This window comes from Paraphaeosphaeria sporulosa (assembly GCF_001642045.1).
Source record: "Paraphaeosphaeria sporulosa strain AP3s5-JAC2a unplaced genomic scaffold CC84scaffold_1, whole genome shotgun sequence".
Taxonomy (NCBI): Eukaryota; Fungi; Ascomycota; class Dothideomycetes; order Pleosporales; family Didymosphaeriaceae; genus Paraphaeosphaeria; species Paraphaeosphaeria sporulosa.
In genome coordinates this window covers 4,543,814-4,560,397 of record NW_017253360.1, presented here as the reverse complement: position 1 = coordinate 4,560,397, position 16,584 = coordinate 4,543,814, and the positions used below count along the sequence as shown (strand labels likewise).

The following is a 16,584-nucleotide window of genomic DNA, read 5'->3' as shown; positions in this document are numbered from 1 at the left end:
AATATCTTGGGTCTACACAATTGTGGACCTGATTTGACGTCCGGGCAACAGCAGGACATCGTATGCAAATTTCTGATAGACCAGTGCCTTCCATACATCATCGTTCGTCTAGGTCCATCTGCTTACTATCGTGAACGTGGACGTTTACCTGGAGACTTTAAGATCTCGATCAGTGAACGTTAGGAGGTTGATACCAGAGTTGTTTCAGAAGTCAGACTGCAACCTGATAGATCGTAGATCCGTGTTGCAATGTAAGCATATTATTATTATCTGTGCTATCAAATGGTATAGACGGGACAAGCAGATACCGCAAATCAACTACTTCGAACTCAGTCGCGACCGTTCCAGTAGTGTCCACCTTGTTTTCTACAAGCTTTTAATGATGCTGCTGGCGTTACCACCACTGTCTTAGTGAAAGTAGCACGAATCGTCTTGGTGGTCGTTGTCGTCGTATAGACGAAGGAGAGACGCGTCTTTGTCGGCGTTGGCAGCGTTGTGACGGGCGTGTATCTTCCAGAATATACCGTCAGCGGTGGCAGTGTGATCGTGGCAGTGGTTGAAATAGCCGTAGACTCAGTGTTGGTGATTGGACTGCCAGTAATGGTGATCGTGGCATTCACAGGCAACGTGGCGTTGACAGTTGTTGTTGTGACATTGGGGCTTCGTTTGTCGAACTGGGCTGCTTTGGCTTTTTGGTCACGTCGAGCCTTGGCTGCCTCAATGCGAGCACGAGCGTATGCGATGGACGCGGCTCGGTCGGACTTGTGTATGTTTCTGTGTTGGTTCGGAGATGCTGTAGGAGTCTCCAATGCGGCAGGGTGTACAAGCGTGGGCGAATACCAGCAAGGCTTATCCTGCTTGTGCGACCATGGCGCAGGAGTGATGCAAGTTGCAGTACTTGTTTCTGTCTTGATGCTCAGCTGCTTGGTCCATGCCCGTCGCGTACGAGTTATTGTCTTCGTTCTAGTCATGAAAACTGCTGGAGGTGTGATAGACTGTGTCTTCTTCGCCGTCGCAGATGGAAGCGTAACAATGTGAGTATTCTTGACGGTTGAAGTAACACCTAATGTAGACGTTGTTGTCAAGGTGACCACTGGCGTAGATGTAATAATATATGTCACTGTGGGCGTGTACGTGGTTGTGACTTGCGTTCCAACGGTGAGATAGATATCTGTGCCTTCATGAGTACAAAGCTCTCAATGTCCTTGAGATAGCGTACGGACCTCTTTGCCAGGCAAATGGCTCTCCATCGTCATTATTTCCAATCACCAAGATTATGTTGTGGCCAGAGATCATCTCGTTCTTCGTGAAAGGACATGTTGACAACATTGGCGTGTCATCCGGTGTGGTCTTAACTGCTGAGCAAAGGTATTCCTCATTATTAGGGTCGACGAATAAGACCTCTGCAGGATCAGGGCCCTTGTTACAGCCCTGGAAGGTCGAAACGCAGGTGAAAGACTCGCTTGAGTTGCGATTGATAAAGTAGCTTCCCTCGTCAACGTAGTCAACACCGTATGAATAGCAGATACTATCAGGGTCTGCGGCCGACACGATAAGAAGGGCAGCCGCAGTAATCAAGCGGAGTGAGCGTACAGATGCCATGATGGACAATATGATCAATGAGAAGTAAAATGGATACTCTGCATTGTATACATGAACTGGTGAGGCCATTTATACACGGCACTTCCAGGAGCTGAGTACAGGCTTCTCCACTGGCTGTACGCCGTGGTCGCGCCAACATAGCACGACTGTCAATTAGGTTCACTAGATGCATGCCACGATCAGCAGTTCCTGCGCTGGGCGCCGTGTAGCAAGTATGGGCACCAGAGCCAATTCAGCGTCGAGCTCGTCATGGTGTCTCTTAGCTCTTACTGTAATACTGAAAGACCTACTAACTGTATTCCCAGTGCTGTCATCGACAAGGATAATGGGTACGCATAGATATTGACGCTATGCGCTTCAGCAACCAATCACGCCGAGTGGGTTCACCAGCCATCAGCCGCTCGCCTATCTTGGGACGCTGCCATTGTTATTCCCAGACCTCCGGATGTTAAACATACTTCATTCTATCCCTAGTCTCGTATAGTCTTCGACTATGCGTAGGGCAGCATGAGGCAGCATCTTTCTGGACTAGGTCGAGCCGACCATCGGACTTCGGCATTTCCAGTACCCAGTTTCTCGTTTAGCCTCCATTAGTGCGATCAGAACCATACCGCCTGCCTATGGCGCATCAGTGGACTCCTGGGTTCAGCTCAATGAGCTTGAGATGGGACAGATAAGGAACTGTTGTCTGCCTTTTCATTGATGTTTCTCATTGACGCATGGGCGATCCGTGTGCATAACGGTTGACGCACATACCTTCGTTGTACACGACAATACCTAGTCGGCGTATTCTCACTCAAGTTGGCACCTTCTCACCTAAAATCGGTCAAATAATTTTATTTATGCCTAACCTGTGTCAGGTCTCCGCCAGGAAGGGACCGAATATCACCTCGGTCGAATTGGGAAAGCGAGTGCGATGTTGAATCTTAGTATTTCGTCATCCCAGGTTTTCTGAAATCAGTAACCGCGCATGCCACCATGGCTGTTGAAATCCAAGGAGCATTCATCTAGCCAGGGAGTGCCCGTGACATGATACATCCCGTATACGTCTCCCACCAGCATCAGTAATCGTCGCCACGAGAGACGATCTCTTTACAGTTAGGACGCAGCAACACCGTCTACAAAATTAGATCAGCAAGTGATTAATCGTGCATCATTAATATCACTTACATGCTCAAATTGAGCTACATACGAACCAGGGATGTCGACTAGTGGTGCGTATGACTCAACTACACCGTGCTGCACCAACGATCGCATGCCAAGATGATAATTCTTGACACCAATGCGTTCGAGGTAGCGCTTAGCAAAAACTATCGAGCCGAAGTTTGCATCGATAGTCTTTAGCAGCGACTTAGCAGACGCATGATGAAGGCCGGCAGTGCTCACGTTCTGGTTGCGACCGTACCCATATATACCAATATCGTCCATCATTCGAGCTTTGCCTGTTGTACCGAAGGTTTCGATAGCAAAAATATCGCCCTCTTCCATACGTTGGTTTGTCTTCGTCTTGTAGAAAGGAACCTGCTTATCGCCATGGATCTTGTAGCGCAAAATGTTGTGACCGGTGATGTTGCGCACGGCTTTCACGGGGACGGTCTTCCCTTCGATCTCGACTTCATGGCTCTCCATAACTTCTTGCATGACCTCGCTCAGATGGTCCATGCGAGCATCAACACCAGCTTCCTTCAGTCCGGTGTTGGTGGTCGCTCTTACTGCCTCAAGCAGGGGATCATACACGGGGTTGAACGCCAGTGTGAAAGCGCTATCAACGATTCTTCCACCAACATGCACCCCAAAGTCAATCTTGAGGACGTCGTCATTTTTCAAGACCACCTCCTTGTTCCCGAAATTTGGTGTCCAGTGTGCAGCAATGTGGTTCAGGCAAAGCCCTGTGGGAAAACCCATGCCAGCTCTGAGAGCATCGCCCGTCTCGAGACCTGGGTGACCAACAAGAGCTCTTACGCCGTCTTCGATCTCTTGTGCAAGCTCGGTCATAGTTATGCCCGGCTTTGCGATGGTCTGCACATGCTTTCGGACCTGACGATGCACCTCGGCAGCCTTACGGTAGTCGCTCAAGAACTCGTCGTCCATGTCGTCCAGAATGGCTTGGTGGCGAATCTCTTCGGCCGTGGTGCGTTGCAGGTTCTCTTCGACAACACGATTTACGACTTCACCGGCGGGGAATTGCATGTCCGGGAAAAGGTTGGACAAGGCAACTCGGGGAGGAATCGTTTGATGCACGGGCACCTTGCCCTTCTTCTTCTTGTTGCGTTTCCTTTTCTTCTTTTGGCCCTCTTTGGCGTCCGTTACTTCCCCATCAGCTCCGCATTTAGCATCGTCGTCGTCTCCATCTGGCGAAAAACATATTAAACATGAGCGTACTATACTAGGAACAAGGTCACTCACCTTCATCTTCCCCTTCGAGTGTACCTTGAAGAAGCCCGCTTGCTGCAGCTGGCTTGGGAGGGTTGATAGAGGCAATTGTAGAGTGTGCGGCGGACTCTGCTCACAAGTTAACATTTGATTGGGTTGCCGACGTGTGAAGCGATACCATTAGGTCCCTGCTGATGGCCGTCGGGTGTTTTGGCTCCCATTTTCGCAATCGCGACGCAGTCATGTATCGTCAAGATGGAGTGGTCAGGAGTGGTGGACAAGCTATGCGACTGCAATTGCAGTTGACAGGCCTGTTCGAGCGCCGAGGTCCGTTCTTGGCGAGCGGCATTCGAAGACGCGGGGCTGCTTCATTGGCCATCTGAGCGCAAACACTCAACCCTACCTATTGTATATTGTTCTTCGGTTTCCTGTGCACGTGGCTCGGTTGCTCTTCATGTCCAGCTTGTGTTGTTCCGAAATCGTCACGAAAGACTTGACTTGTCTGGAAATTGTATTGCAATGCGATCTTCAAACGTTGCTATGACACGACACGATACCTAGGTACTCATGTTCCGGTATGAAAACTCACTGACTGTAGCGAAATTCTTAGGTTTTCCATCATCAGATTGCGGCGTCCAAAGCGATCGACAACAAGTAGGGTAACGCACGCTGCGATGAAGTATTCAGTACCGAGCCAAGCACGACGCCTGATTTTGTCACCAAAGGCTATGATACCACCGGCGCCGATGAGGCAGCCGATCTCGTAGATAGCCACGACAAGAGCTTGTATTGCGCCTGACTTGTTCTTGGGCTCCATGCCGGGAAAGATATGGAGAAATATCGGTTCAGTGATTGTTCCACTCATAACTCCCTCTTCACGGCAAGTCAATTTTTTTGTATTTCAAGGCTTTGGATTCAGGCTTACGGTCATAGCCTAAGAGGAAGAATCCACTGGAAGCTGCGAAGCACACCATAATTGTGAGGCTTCGGCCTCTTACCCTGCCGTTAAGCAAGCCCTTGGTGTTGAGGGAGAGCATTTTGTCAAAGTCTGGCCTCTGCTTAATGAGTACAATCCTAAATTAGGAAGTCATATGAGAGGTGGTGGGGAAATCGATCCACGCTGTGCATATTGTTCCCCCGTGAGACGGTGGTCAGCGTCGTGTTTGTCAGTGATGCCGTCGAAGGACAACTACACCCTAATTCCATCGGATCGTCTAGACTTCACCGCACTCATAATCTAATTGAATAGTCGAATGCAAGCTGCGATCGGATCATGTCACAAAATCGAGTGTTCAAGCAGGCGGAGCCAAACCCGGCGACGAGACACGCGCATTTGAGTTGTGTCTCGATGATGCACATGGGGCGCTATGAGTTCACATGGTCTTGAGGTTGGCTTAGCCTCAATGAACTGGCTTGGGACACCGACGTCAGCGGTGCGGGGATTCGGCCATGAGGTCGACGGAGGTGCTACCGAAGGCGCTACTCGCCAAGTGAGCAACGCGAAAGCTTCAGAAGACTTGAGTGATCGCCTTTGAGCTAAAGATCGAAGATCGTATCGGAATTGACGACAATGCAATTACTCTCCATCGCGACAGAGTAAAATGCTATAGACAGCGGTGAGACTATTCTCCTAATCTCCGCTCGTCACAAACGCGTCTGGGATCTTGAATGCCGACCTTCTAAGTCAAAAGTTCTTCAACTTTAACAAAGGATGCTTACCCTCCATCACTGCACATACACAGCAACAAACAGTTCTGCGCAATACTCCTGGCGTCATCAACACCGACCAAATTTCAAACCCTGGGCGGCATACGTACAATTCCTGCATCATTACAAACTCAACATCAACCTGAGGTCTGCTGATATAGCCAGCTTAGACGACCACTGATCAAGTTGACATGAATGCCTACAGTAGCTAAGTACATGGCTGTTTATCGTGTCAAGGCACGCGCCCACGTCGTTGAAATTCCAGGAGTTACACTTCAATCCTCACCTTGAAGTAAGTCTCTCACAGAATAAGTTGTGGCCGCTGCTTCGTGATAGATTCGCGAACATTTAATGTCCCTTGATCAATTGCCGAGATGACGTCTTACCCCTCAAACTTTCAGGGATCTTCAAGTATAGAGACAACCGAGCCATGAGGTAGCGCATCTCTCCGCGACTGCATAGAGATATATTAGCCTAAAGCAAGATACTCCTCCCGAGTTACCTAACGTGGATGCTTGTTGCTCAGAGTGCACAAGTAATCGAGGCTGGGGCACGCACATAAAGCTCAAGCTGTCACCTCAAAATACTCCGCGAATCTGGACCACTCTACTCCTCCAAAAGTTAGCTTAAGGATACAACCAACCAAAATGTGGATTATACAGGCATTTATGATCATATTTTGTTTGCAAGGCAGTAGTACCTCTGCACAAACTCTACAACCACTTGGCGTAACGACGCCTGTTGCTCAGCCATGTAGTGACTCCGATGGAGTTGTTTGCGTGCAACGTTATGTACTTTAAGCAGACCTCGACACCAGATCTTGCCAAGTGCTTACTGTGTAGTAGGGCTCAGTCTTACCTTATCACTTCTTCCGAAACTTCTCGTCAAATTCAGGCGTCCTGGATTTCCGGAACACGTCCGTCCCGTATGATCCCTCATTCCAGCTGCTCTCGAATGCAAGCTTTGTTGTCTTTGACCAACAGCGAGGTTTGCATTACCTCGGGTCACCGACCAATGATTTCGTCTTCAAGGTATCTGACGCGGTTCACGAGGCACCTGTCTATGTATCGACACAGAACAAGCTGTACATCTCTCAGCTAGCACCTCCAACTGGCTTTCTACCTCAGCTTGTTGTAGATCTGAACCCCAGTATCCCAACATTGTCAGAGTATCTTCCGAACCCGCCGGTGTACGCACCAAACGGAGGCACGTCCTACGGTAATGGTACGCTCATATTATTCGCAGCTAGCGGTGGCAACAGTAGTATTGGAGATCCGCCAACGGAGCAACGAGTCTCTCTTCGTGTGCTTGATCCTACTACGAATCAGTCTACCGTGCTATTGAACAATTACTTTGGTTCATATTTCAATAATATGGATGATGTTGTTGTCCATCCTTCTACTGGATATATCTATTTTACAGATCCTTACTACAGGTGGGATTCCTCCCCGTCATATCAGTACACGACTAACAGTGGCTGAAGTTGGTATAATGCTCTTACAGACACAGCTCCACAGCTTCCGACAGCGTCATATCGCTTCGATCCCACCACTGGCGCAACCTTCTTGATCGATGATACTCTTCTTCAGCCCAACGGAATAGCAATCAGTCCAAACGCCGACACCTTGTACATATCTGATACCGGCGCGGTTCAGGGCTCTGCCGATCCAAATGCTGCAGCACAGTACCGCGGAACTACCTTCAATGCGACACGTCCAGCAACAATTTACGCCTTCGACCTGGCAAACAACGGCACGAAGGTGTCTAACAAGCGTAGCTTCTACCTAAGCTCAAGCTGGGTACCGGATGGGTTGAAGGTTAGCAGGGAAGGTCTTCTTCTTACAGGGGCTGGCCGCGGTGTGGACGTTATCGATGACGTTGGAAGATTGTTGTTCAGGATTCAAACAAACTACACGGTTCAGAATTTCGCCTTTGTCGGCGAGGACTTGAGAGAATTATGGATCATGGGAAATGGAGGGATTAGCAGAGTCAGAGGACTAAACATTCAGGGGCAAAAGCTCACTTAGTATGGAACAATAGGAAATGAAGATTCCTAGGGAGTATGCACGTGCAAGGGATATTTGATAGTAGCGACGACCTTGGAGCGGACCAAGCCGTTGTGCAACATGAGAACTGCAAGCACTTGAGTAGTAGGAAGGCCTCTTTGTGACCGAGAACGTTGGGGTTGTGCTAATGTAATATTCGTCAAATTGAAGTCCACATTAGAGTACGATATTCTGCTTTCCCTTTGGATTAAGGGCCCAGTGCTCCGATTGAAGACCTCGGTGCGATAGGCATCGCCTTGACGAGGTTGGATGTCACTGCCCGCGATGAGTAGCTGTGCCCCCATTAAGGAAGTGGGGTCGATCGCTCAATTTTTGTTCGCTATTGGCTTTTCAGCAATTGCTGGAGGGTGAGCTACTGTGGCGCAGGAAATGAAAAGCACACCGCGCCTCGCGAAGCTGGTCGGCGCGTTGTCACCTGACTTGGCATGCCCTAGGGTGGAACCAATCAGACAATTCCTGCACCCTCTTCGTTGCCATCTCAACACTACAACACAGAACCCAAAGCGACGCGATGACGACCGCAGCCCCCGTAGGGCTCTTGCCTTCCGCTATTGTCCTGCAATCAATTGTGGCATGTCCGCTAAAGGATCGCGAACCGTTGGCGGCCAAATTGGGCAAATTCGAGAAGAAACTCTTCCCGTCGAGTGAGGCCTTCGACTACGGCGTGGAGCTGAAGAAGAAGAACATTGGAATAATTTTAGCCTTCAAGGAGGGAACTCAAGAGCTCGTCGGTTACCTCGTCTATCAAAGACAGAAAAGCCTGGCCTGGCTACACAAGCTGGCCACCATCGAGCAAGAGAGACGCAAAGGTATCGCCAAAAGTCTCGTGGGATTCCTGTGTCAGCAGATGAAGAAAGGAGGCTGTCGAACAATCGTTTTGTGGGTGGATGAGGCTCGCAGCCCAGCCAGAGCACTGTACGCATCCTGTGGGTTCCAGCAAATTGAGCGGCTCACTGACTACTACGGTCCTGGGAGGACCGCTCTCAAACTGGAGTTGAATGTCGCGGAATGTTGAGCACGTCTCAACGAACGAACGGGTTGACAAAATCGCCGCCTCCAACACGTACGGCCGAGAACTTGAGGGCACTGTCGTGCGAATGCTGACACTGTGGTCTTGCATGCGTTTGATTAGTGCTTCGCATTCGCTTATGGACCTTGTGCGTGGCACGGCCGCCCCAGGATGCATCTTACCGGCAAAAGGATATACCTTTACCGGGACTCGTGCAGTTCTTGCCGATAGCTTACAGTAGAAAACCGGAACGGATGCTTCGTGCCTGTACGCTCATCAACTTGGAAGTCTTTGCAAAAACGCTTTAGATCGCAACGTACCGCACCAACATCTCACAATGCACGAAAGTGGGAGACAAGAGACAGAAGGCATTCCCACAGTGGCTACCTCTCCACTTGAGCTGGCGACGCAACGACCAATATCCAGGATATCACTTACCTTTGATGCATCGCAAACTGTTCAAGAAGATGAGCCATCAACTACTTCGAATCGACCGAATGTTCGTATTCCCAAATGGAAGCTTATATCGCTCTACGTCAGGTACGAGACTACCCAGCCTTATAGTGATACCTCCCAAGTAAAGGTTACTTACTCTGTTGTCTTTCCTCGGTTCATACGATTTACTTGTATCCTTGCCGAGGAACTCTCTTGTGGATGCCATCTAAGTATTGAGTCTACAGTATTTGTGCCGGGCTATTCCTCGCTTTCCTTGACACATCCATTGTCGCAACTGCTCTATACACCATCGGAGAGGAGTTCCATTCGCTCTCCAAGATCAACTGGATAGCATTATCGTATACGTTGGCTTATTTGGGATGCACTGCTATATTTGCTTCTTTGTCAGATGTTGTTGGTCGCCGCAATGCATACATTGCTGCATCAACACTGTTCATTGCCTTCTCCCTAGGCTGCGGTTGGGCTCAGGATCTCAATCAGCTCATCGCGTTCCGTACGTTGCAAGGCATTGGTGGAAGCGGACTTTACAGCATTGGCTTTATCATTCTACCAGAGATCAGCAGCGTGAAGATGGCACAAATGATTGGTGCTTTGGCTGGCGGTGTCATAGCCATGAGCGGCATTCTGGGCCCTATCCTCGGGGGCATTATTACGAATTACACTACCTGGTAAGTCTCCTCGGTGCAACGTGGGTGTATAATATTCTTGCAAGGCGAAAAAAGGTTCGACACTCGTCGCTACTTTTACTACATCAAAGATCTGTGTACACCGTGCTGTCTCAGCATAGGCGAAGCATGCGCCGTTTGTACTCAGGCCTTTGGCTTAGTATTGTAGCCGTGAGACGCGCAAAGCACGTCCTTGTGTGAGAAACACGCTGACCTTGTACCTCTGAGTGCGGCAGGAAATGGATATTTTGGATCAACGGTCCTATCGCTATCGGACCTTCCATCTTGTTTGTTCTTGCGTGGCCGAACGAAAAGCAACTTCCACCAATAGAGCTACGCCCGTTCCGCCAAATGGACTTTCTGGGCTGCTTTTTGCTGATTGCAGCGATTGTCCCGTTCGTATTCGCTTTCCAAGAGGCTGGCATACACATCCTCTTGAACAGACAGGTGTGGAATTCAGCCATCTTCGTAGCGCCACTGGTCGTAGGAATCATGTGCTGGATTGCTCTGTTTGGGTGGGAATACATTGTCTCGATCCACAGGTCCGCATCCATCAACGCACTATTCCCGTTACGTCTTGCCAAAAGCAGAGTCTACCTATCTGCTGTCGCTACAACCATGATGTCAGGCTTTCCTTACTTCGTGGTTATCTATTCGCTACCAACTCACTTCCAGGTCGTCAATGAACGAAGTGCACTCGTATCTGGCATTGCTCTTCTCCCTTTGCTTGGCACCTCCGCAATTGGCACCACACTTGCTGGAGCATTTTCTATGAAGAAGAACAATACATTTCCGACAATGATGACAGGCGCAGCGCTGATGCTGATTGGTACTGCAGCCCTGTCTACCCTTGGCAGTGAAACGGATACAGAAGCGAAGGCTTATGGTTTACAAGTTTTTGTCGGACTTGGTTTCGGCTTGATCATCAGCACATCCAGTATGATAGCCAGCTTGGAGAGCGAAATCAGAGATAACGGTAAGTTTCTTCCGGTGTCGAAGAAAGACATAGCTAAGCATTGAATTACAGCCGTCGCTCAAGGTCTTGTCGCACAGGTCCGCGTACTTGGTGGTAGCATTGGTATTGCAGCTTCCTCTGTTATCCTGAGCATAAAGCAGCGACAAATGCTTCTGGAAAGTGGATTACTCACACCATCTCAGTTGCAGTCCCTACGGAACGCTATGTCAACACTTTCAGCAGGCGAGGTTCGTGTTGTTAAGCAAGCATATACTGATGCGTTTGATGAGACTCTCGTCGTTTGCTCGATCTTTTCGGGGCTCTGTGTGCTCGTTGCACTTGGATCTTGGCGCAGACACCCGCTCAGCATACGAGAAATGCGCGAGGAGCAGTTCAGGAAGGAGGCTATCAGGCAGCGAGCCCTCACGGAGCTGCGAATTCCGGAGAATGCAAAGGGACCAAAAGATGGATCGATGGCATGAGATTTGGGATCCTGGATGTCTTTCTCGTGGTGAGAATCAAACCTTTAATCTTCTCCAAATACAAGTCGTAGCTGTGATCAAATGTCTGTATTTATCAAAATCAGGATACTAAGAGAGATTCACTACGGCAACGGCGGTCCCCTCGTTGAAGTCACGAGCGCTCTTCACCGTGGCTATGATGTTCCGTCCACGCTCTCGCCGTTGATAACGCCCGCAATGAGATGACTCGCTCTGGCACCTAGCTTCCCCCAAAGGGATACTCTTGCTATTGATTTGGGGCAGAATCAGAAAGCAACGTCGCTGGAAGCATGCTGTGGCATATACGGCCTGGCAAAGGTGATACCAATGTCTTTTCTTTCGTTGTACCCTGTAGTCAACTGACTCTGTTCTCTAGAAGGATGGCCGACCCTGGTCTCATGCATGCCCTTCTGGCTGAACGGCTTGGGGTTAATGGCCGTGACAAGTTCTATCAGCTTCAGTGCTTCAGGTATCGCATCCATGACCAAAGCCTCCGTCTTCCCGACGCAATCCTCCGATTTTACGTCAACCACACCCATCGTGTGCCGTAGGCCCTACACCTCATCGGCATCGATGGGGTCAATCTGATACTGTCTCAGTTCGTCGGTGATGACCCACTACTCGCGATGTCGGAGCTCGATACGGACGACATAGAAGGCCTCAAACAATTCTGCAGTAAGCGACACAAGACAAAGCCTATTTTCCAGCTGACATAGTATACAGAACTGTTTTACGTCAGCCCTCCTTGAAGCAGTCCTTTGCGACTACTCTAGCCTCAAGTGAGATCCACCGAACACCTTCAACGTCAGGAACCGGGCAAGGATTCCACTGCCATCAACCCCAACTCATCAATTCAGGGCACCTGCGATTCCGCAAGGTCCAAAGCCAGTCCACACGAACAATTCTGCATCCACTAGTTGCAGACCATCCTCGATCTGGACCATGGCCAGACGCGAGTCTCCGAACACCAGACCTCCGCCCTCGGCCATCTACCGCGGGGGACGTCGTCACGGAGTAATGAATCCTTCAGCATACGGAGCCCACTATAACTTCAACTTGGCACTCTGTTATTACGTCTTTGGTACAAGGAAGAGGTGTCCAGCTGGCAAAGATTGCCCGAATCGCCACCACTGGTTCAACCTCAGTGAGGTGCGTTGGATCCGCTTGATTGCAGCCAAGGTCGCATGGGACCGCATCAGGAACTCTTGGGCGCTGCCAGAACCTCCGGTTCTCAGAACTAGGGTTGTTGAGTAGCGTGCTTGGAGAAATATGGGAAAAGTCTAGTGGCACAGTCTCAGGACCGTTGGCTCTGTGCCACCGATCTATGATGCTGAGGAGAATCTGGGTTCCTAGCACGGTTTTATGCTGCTAGGGTTTATTCCTGATTCCACGAGATTAAATCAGTATTTACCGGATTTATCAAAGCCATCTTCTTGAGCTCACGGACCGCTGGAGTGAGGAGAGTGAATATTGAGGTGTATTTCGAGTCATGTATTGTGCTCATCACCTACATAGCATCCATTATACGAAAAAGCCAGCATGGACTCCGTGCGACAAGTTGCAAAGCCAAATTTGGCACTGCCAGGTCTAAATCGCGTCCCGCCAACCAGTTCGCTAGTCGTTGGTAATCCGTGTCTCACTAAGTCGTCCTCAAAGCTCCCGTTGCGCAATTGATCCGTCTACGAGACCTCCTCAATCTTCTTGCTGCTGCTAGAGGCCTCTGCCTTGTCGTCGCTTTCGAGCGCAGGCATGTCATCGTCGTCCTCATCGTCGCTGCTCTCGCCCTCACCCTCAAGGCCCTCCATGCCAGGAAGACCTCCTGCGGCCTGAGCAGCGCCAAGCTTACTGAAGTCGATGCCGCCGAATCCACCCTCGCCGCCGCCGCCCATGGGGTTCATCTTGGACATGTAGTCCTCATCATCGGGCGCCTCATCCTGCTCGTCCTCATCGACCCACTGTAGAAAGTCAGTGATATTTCCCGAGTCAAGCGACATATGACATTAATGCACACGTCAATAAGGTGGTGCGTACCTTGTCGAAGTTGGTCTTCAAGAAGTGCATCTTCTTGTTGTCCTTGAGCAGCCTAGGCCAGAACTCCTCCTTGAGCTCCTTCTTGCGCAGCACCAGCTCAATATCGCGGCCGGTGTGATGGATCTTGGACTCCTTGGGGTCGATCTCGGCGAAGAACTCGAGCTCGAGGGCATATGTGACTTTCTTAGACGTTGAGGTGCCCTTGAAGATGAGCTTGGTAGGTTGCAGGTCGAGCTGCTTGTCTGACTCGGGCACATCGGTAGCGACGATGGTGAGGAAGATGTAGTTCTTCTCCGGCTCGGAGGTCGATGAGCGCTGTGCCCAGGTGACTGGTACATGTCAGTTGAGCTCAGCTTAGGATCCCCGCAACATAAAAATCCACAAGGGCTGCAGTGGTGCATGCATGTGCGAGACTCGAAGTCGAAAGTTCGCGGCGCTCAAGTCTTGCATGCGCGGTTATCGGTGCGTTTAGACGCCATATCGCAGGCATGCGCAGGCAACCCGGGCGTGTACTGATGCGGAGTGTATTTGGGAAGGCTGCAGCTTACCTTCGGGGGTGATGGTAGACATATTGGAGGCGCGGAGTGTGTGGTTAGGGGAGCGATTGGTCGTTGTACACGTGTAGAAGGTAGCGTCGTCAACGGGTTCGTGAAAGTCGTTTGATGTAGGCGGTTAAGGTTGGGTGGAGGGAGAAGAAATGCGCAGGAGCTGCAAGTAGTAGACTAGCGCGGGCGAGGCTGGTGGAAAGTAATGGAAGCTGTGTAGAAACTCAGCCCCGCAACCAATGGTTGCTTTATCCAGTTGCAAGCTTGTCTGTTTATGCAGCTTGCACGCAAAGTCGCAATCCTGCACCAATTGAAGATGTTTGGCAGCCGCAGGCGGTGAGGGCGACCAATTTTCGCAGAGTCTCTGGTGGCCTGTGGCGGGCGGGCTGCGTCTGCCTGCCCCGCGAACGCCAACGTCACTGCGCTTGGGCCACGACGCTCTCTCGCCGAAGCGTAGTGAGCGATTCCGAGGCTGCCCATGGACACTCCCCTCCCCCGTGAAGCATCGCGCATGCGCCCTCAACCGCCGCTTCAACCTTCGCACGTCCACTGGCAACCTGTCGATCAAGTGCACGCGCCCGTAGAGTTCTGCGTCGCCCTGCCCAGCCCCACGCTCCCAACCATTGTGCTCAGCTATCGACTGCATCCCGCAAGTCGGCGCCCGTGATCGTAACCAAGGAACACCCGCCGCCCGACCGCTAGTCGGTTCCACCTGGGCAAACCGACCATGGAGACCATTCGCGGTCTCCTCTGGAAACCGACGCCGGAAGAGCAGGTCAGTAACGGCGCCTACCGCCCTTCCCCAGCACCTGCCTGATCGCGTCGCAGAAACGCAAATGCAATGCGCTCGTCCGGCAAAACGTGCGCAAGCTCGACCGAGACATCATGCAGCTCAAGCAGACCGAGGCCAAAACGAAGAACTTCATCCTCCAATCGTCGAAGCGCGCTCAAAAGAACCCGTCCATGGCCAAGCAGGCTAACCAAGATGTCCGAACCTTCGCGCGTGAACTTGTGCGCGTACGAAAGCAAAGTAGCCGACTACAGACGAGCAAAGCCCAGCTCAACTCAGTGCAGATGCAGGTCAACGAGGCCTTCTCTGTGCGCAAGATCGAGGGCAGCATACGCGCCTCCACAGGCATCATGAAAGATGTGAATACGCTTGTACGACTGCCGGAGCTGACGGGGACCATGCGGGAGCTCTCTTCTGAGCTTATGAAGGCCGGCATCATCGAGGAGATGGTGGGAGACACGCTCGACGACAGCGCATTGATGGAAGGGGAAGACGAGGAGGCTGAAGGCGAGGTCGATAAGGTCTTATCGGAGATACTGAAGGACAGATTGCCACCAAGCAAGGCAGCCGAAGAGGCGCTTCCTGCCGCGCCAGTCGAGGCAGAGGAGGAGGAAGAAGACAACGAAGAGATGCTGAGACAAATGAGGAACCGTCTGCAAGCTCTACAGAGCTAGCGTTTGCGAGTCACATGCGGCATGGTCTTATAGAAGTCAGGCATGGGTGGTGTTTTACGGACATGGAGCGATTGATGTTTACGGGTTTATGTGTAGCCTATTTGGAGGCATTTTGATTTCTAACATTTGAAGGTCTATGGTGAATCATGTGGATGTAGACGCAAGTCTAAAGAAGGCCCTCCATTATCATGCAGCCGGCGACTTGATACCATAGGAGTCGAATGGAAAGTTCTCTAGTGTGTCATGCAATCTCCCAAAACCATCGTCCACCTCTCCAGGCAGGCCTACTTTCCGTTTGCCCTCCTCCACTTCCACCTCTGTCCGCTCCAGCTGTTGTTCCTCATCCTCCTTGTGTTCTCCAGTCAGACCTGCCAACACCTCTTTCTCCTTGCCCTTGTATTCGTTCAGCAGTCCCGGGTGCGGACACCACACCACCTGACAGCCCGCCCTTCTTCCCGACTCGACACCCGGTACACTGTCTTCGAATACCAAACACTCCTCCGGTTGCAATGGCTTCTCTCCTCGCTCCTCGAGAGTCTTGTTTAAGGTAGACAACGCAAGCAGGTAAATATCCGGCGCTGGCTTTCCTCTTCCCGGTGGTATTCTCTTGTCATCTCCCAGCACTTTGTGCTCGTCCTTGAAGTATGTATCGAAAACCTCCTTCAGGTGTCCCGTCTTCAAATCATAACCAAACCGATGGCTACTCGTTGCAAGCGCCATGTGTACGCCCCGCTCCTGCAGTCCCTCCAATAGCTCCACCACGCCCGGCAGCCAGCTCGTCCTAGGAAAAAGCTCCATTTGCAGCTCCTGCTGCTCCTTCTGGAATTGCTCCACGGGGATGGGGAGCTGGGCCCAGGCGCGGAAGATCTCGTAGGCTTGGGCTCCGGGGCGACCTTGCAGTTGTGCTTTTACGGACCACGGGAGGGAGGGACGATCGTAGCGTGCGAGAAGAGTATTGGTGACCTCGGTATAGAGATCTTCGGAGTTGATAAGGAGGCCGTCCATGTCGAAGAGTGCAGCGCGAATTGGCGGGGGCGAGGTGCTAGAGTAACACATTAATAAGTTTTGCTATGTGTAGAGAGGAAGGCATACTTGCTGGAGCCCATGTTGGCGAACTATGGTAGGGAGTACAAGGAAAACACTTGGTATTGGTATGATTCAGGGTCTCAACTGTACGGGGGAGAAAAGTTGGGGTCATCGGCAAACGCTGT

The 16,584-nt window shown here is 51.0% G+C and overlaps 10 protein-coding genes across 10 annotated transcripts; 4 read left to right on the top strand and 6 right to left on the bottom strand.

Annotated features, from left to right (window-relative positions):
- Positions 1-256: 256 nt before the first annotated feature.
- CC84DRAFT_1201749 (uncharacterized protein) lies at positions 257-1,633 on the bottom strand. The gene is made up of 2 exons (XM_018181737.1): positions 1,224-1,633; positions 257-1,171 (listed from the first exon to the last, which is right to left on the bottom strand). The coding sequence occupies exons 1-2, from the start codon at positions 1,600-1,602 to the stop codon at positions 330-332; spliced, it is 1,221 nt and encodes a 406-aa protein (XP_018043220.1). The 5' UTR covers positions 1,603-1,633; the 3' UTR covers positions 257-329.
- A 1,030-nt stretch (positions 1,634-2,663) lies between these two features.
- Positions 2,664-4,196, bottom strand: CC84DRAFT_1183387 (methionine aminopeptidase 2-like protein; the record flags this gene model as incomplete). The annotated part of the gene is made up of 4 exons (XM_018180684.1): positions 2,664-2,720; positions 2,773-3,953; positions 4,009-4,104; positions 4,154-4,196. The coding sequence occupies 4 exons, from the start codon at positions 4,194-4,196 to the stop codon at positions 2,664-2,666; spliced, it is 1,377 nt and encodes a 458-aa protein (XP_018043219.1).
- Positions 4,197-4,540: 344 nt separating this feature from the next.
- Positions 4,541-5,012, bottom strand: CC84DRAFT_1255023 (uncharacterized protein; the record flags this gene model as incomplete). The annotated part of the gene is made up of 2 exons (XM_018184502.1): positions 4,541-4,848; positions 4,901-5,012. The coding sequence occupies 2 exons, from the start codon at positions 5,010-5,012 to the stop codon at positions 4,541-4,543; spliced, it is 420 nt and encodes a 139-aa protein (XP_018043218.1).
- A 366-nt stretch (positions 5,013-5,378) lies between these two features.
- Positions 5,379-7,777, top strand: CC84DRAFT_1255022 (gluconolactonase; the record flags this gene model as incomplete). Its single annotated transcript, XM_018184501.1, has 3 exons — positions 5,379-5,465; positions 6,528-7,117; positions 7,166-7,777. 3 exons carry the CDS (start codon positions 5,379-5,381, stop codon positions 7,707-7,709), a joined length of 1,221 nt encoding a protein of 406 aa, XP_018043217.1. The 3' UTR covers positions 7,710-7,777.
- A 310-nt stretch (positions 7,778-8,087) lies between these two features.
- Positions 8,088-9,167, top strand: CC84DRAFT_161926 (acyl-CoA N-acyltransferase). Its single transcript, XM_018185430.1, has one exon. It carries the CDS (start codon positions 8,260-8,262, stop codon positions 8,761-8,763), a length of 504 nt encoding a protein of 167 aa, XP_018043216.1. The 5' UTR covers positions 8,088-8,259; the 3' UTR covers positions 8,764-9,167.
- CC84DRAFT_1077815 (MFS multidrug transporter-like protein) lies at positions 9,095-11,315 on the top strand (the record flags this gene model as incomplete). The annotated part of the gene is made up of 4 exons (XM_018173774.1): positions 9,095-9,297; positions 9,438-9,881; positions 10,115-10,854; positions 10,906-11,315. 4 exons carry the CDS (start codon positions 9,095-9,097, stop codon positions 11,313-11,315), a joined length of 1,797 nt encoding a protein of 598 aa, XP_018043215.1.
- Positions 11,316-13,012: 1,697 nt separating this feature from the next.
- Positions 13,013-13,934, bottom strand: CC84DRAFT_1183384 (HSP20-like chaperone; the record flags this gene model as incomplete). Its single annotated transcript, XM_018180683.1, has 3 exons — positions 13,013-13,288; positions 13,365-13,693; positions 13,913-13,934. The coding sequence occupies 3 exons, from the start codon at positions 13,932-13,934 to the stop codon at positions 13,013-13,015; spliced, it is 627 nt and encodes a 208-aa protein (XP_018043214.1).
- CC84DRAFT_161759 (uncharacterized protein) lies at positions 13,565-14,729 on the bottom strand. The gene is made up of 2 exons (XM_018185428.1): positions 13,913-14,729; positions 13,565-13,610 (listed from the first exon to the last, which is right to left on the bottom strand). The coding sequence occupies exon 1, from the start codon at positions 14,553-14,555 to the stop codon at positions 14,037-14,039; it is 519 nt and encodes a 172-aa protein (XP_018043213.1). The 5' UTR covers positions 14,556-14,729; the 3' UTR covers positions 13,565-13,610; positions 13,913-14,036.
- Positions 14,205-15,616, top strand: CC84DRAFT_1135911 (uncharacterized protein). The gene is made up of 2 exons (XM_018176081.1): positions 14,205-14,684; positions 14,738-15,616. The coding sequence occupies exons 1-2, from the start codon at positions 14,637-14,639 to the stop codon at positions 15,371-15,373; spliced, it is 684 nt and encodes a 227-aa protein (XP_018043212.1). The 5' UTR covers positions 14,205-14,636; the 3' UTR covers positions 15,374-15,616.
- Positions 15,467-16,525, bottom strand: CC84DRAFT_161796 (HAD-like protein). Its single transcript, XM_018185429.1, has 2 exons — positions 16,470-16,525; positions 15,467-16,415 (listed from the first exon to the last, which is right to left on the bottom strand). Exon 2 carries the CDS (start codon positions 16,376-16,378, stop codon positions 15,560-15,562), a length of 819 nt encoding a protein of 272 aa, XP_018043211.1. The 5' UTR covers positions 16,379-16,415; positions 16,470-16,525; the 3' UTR covers positions 15,467-15,559.
- Positions 16,526-16,584: the final 59 nt, after the last annotated feature.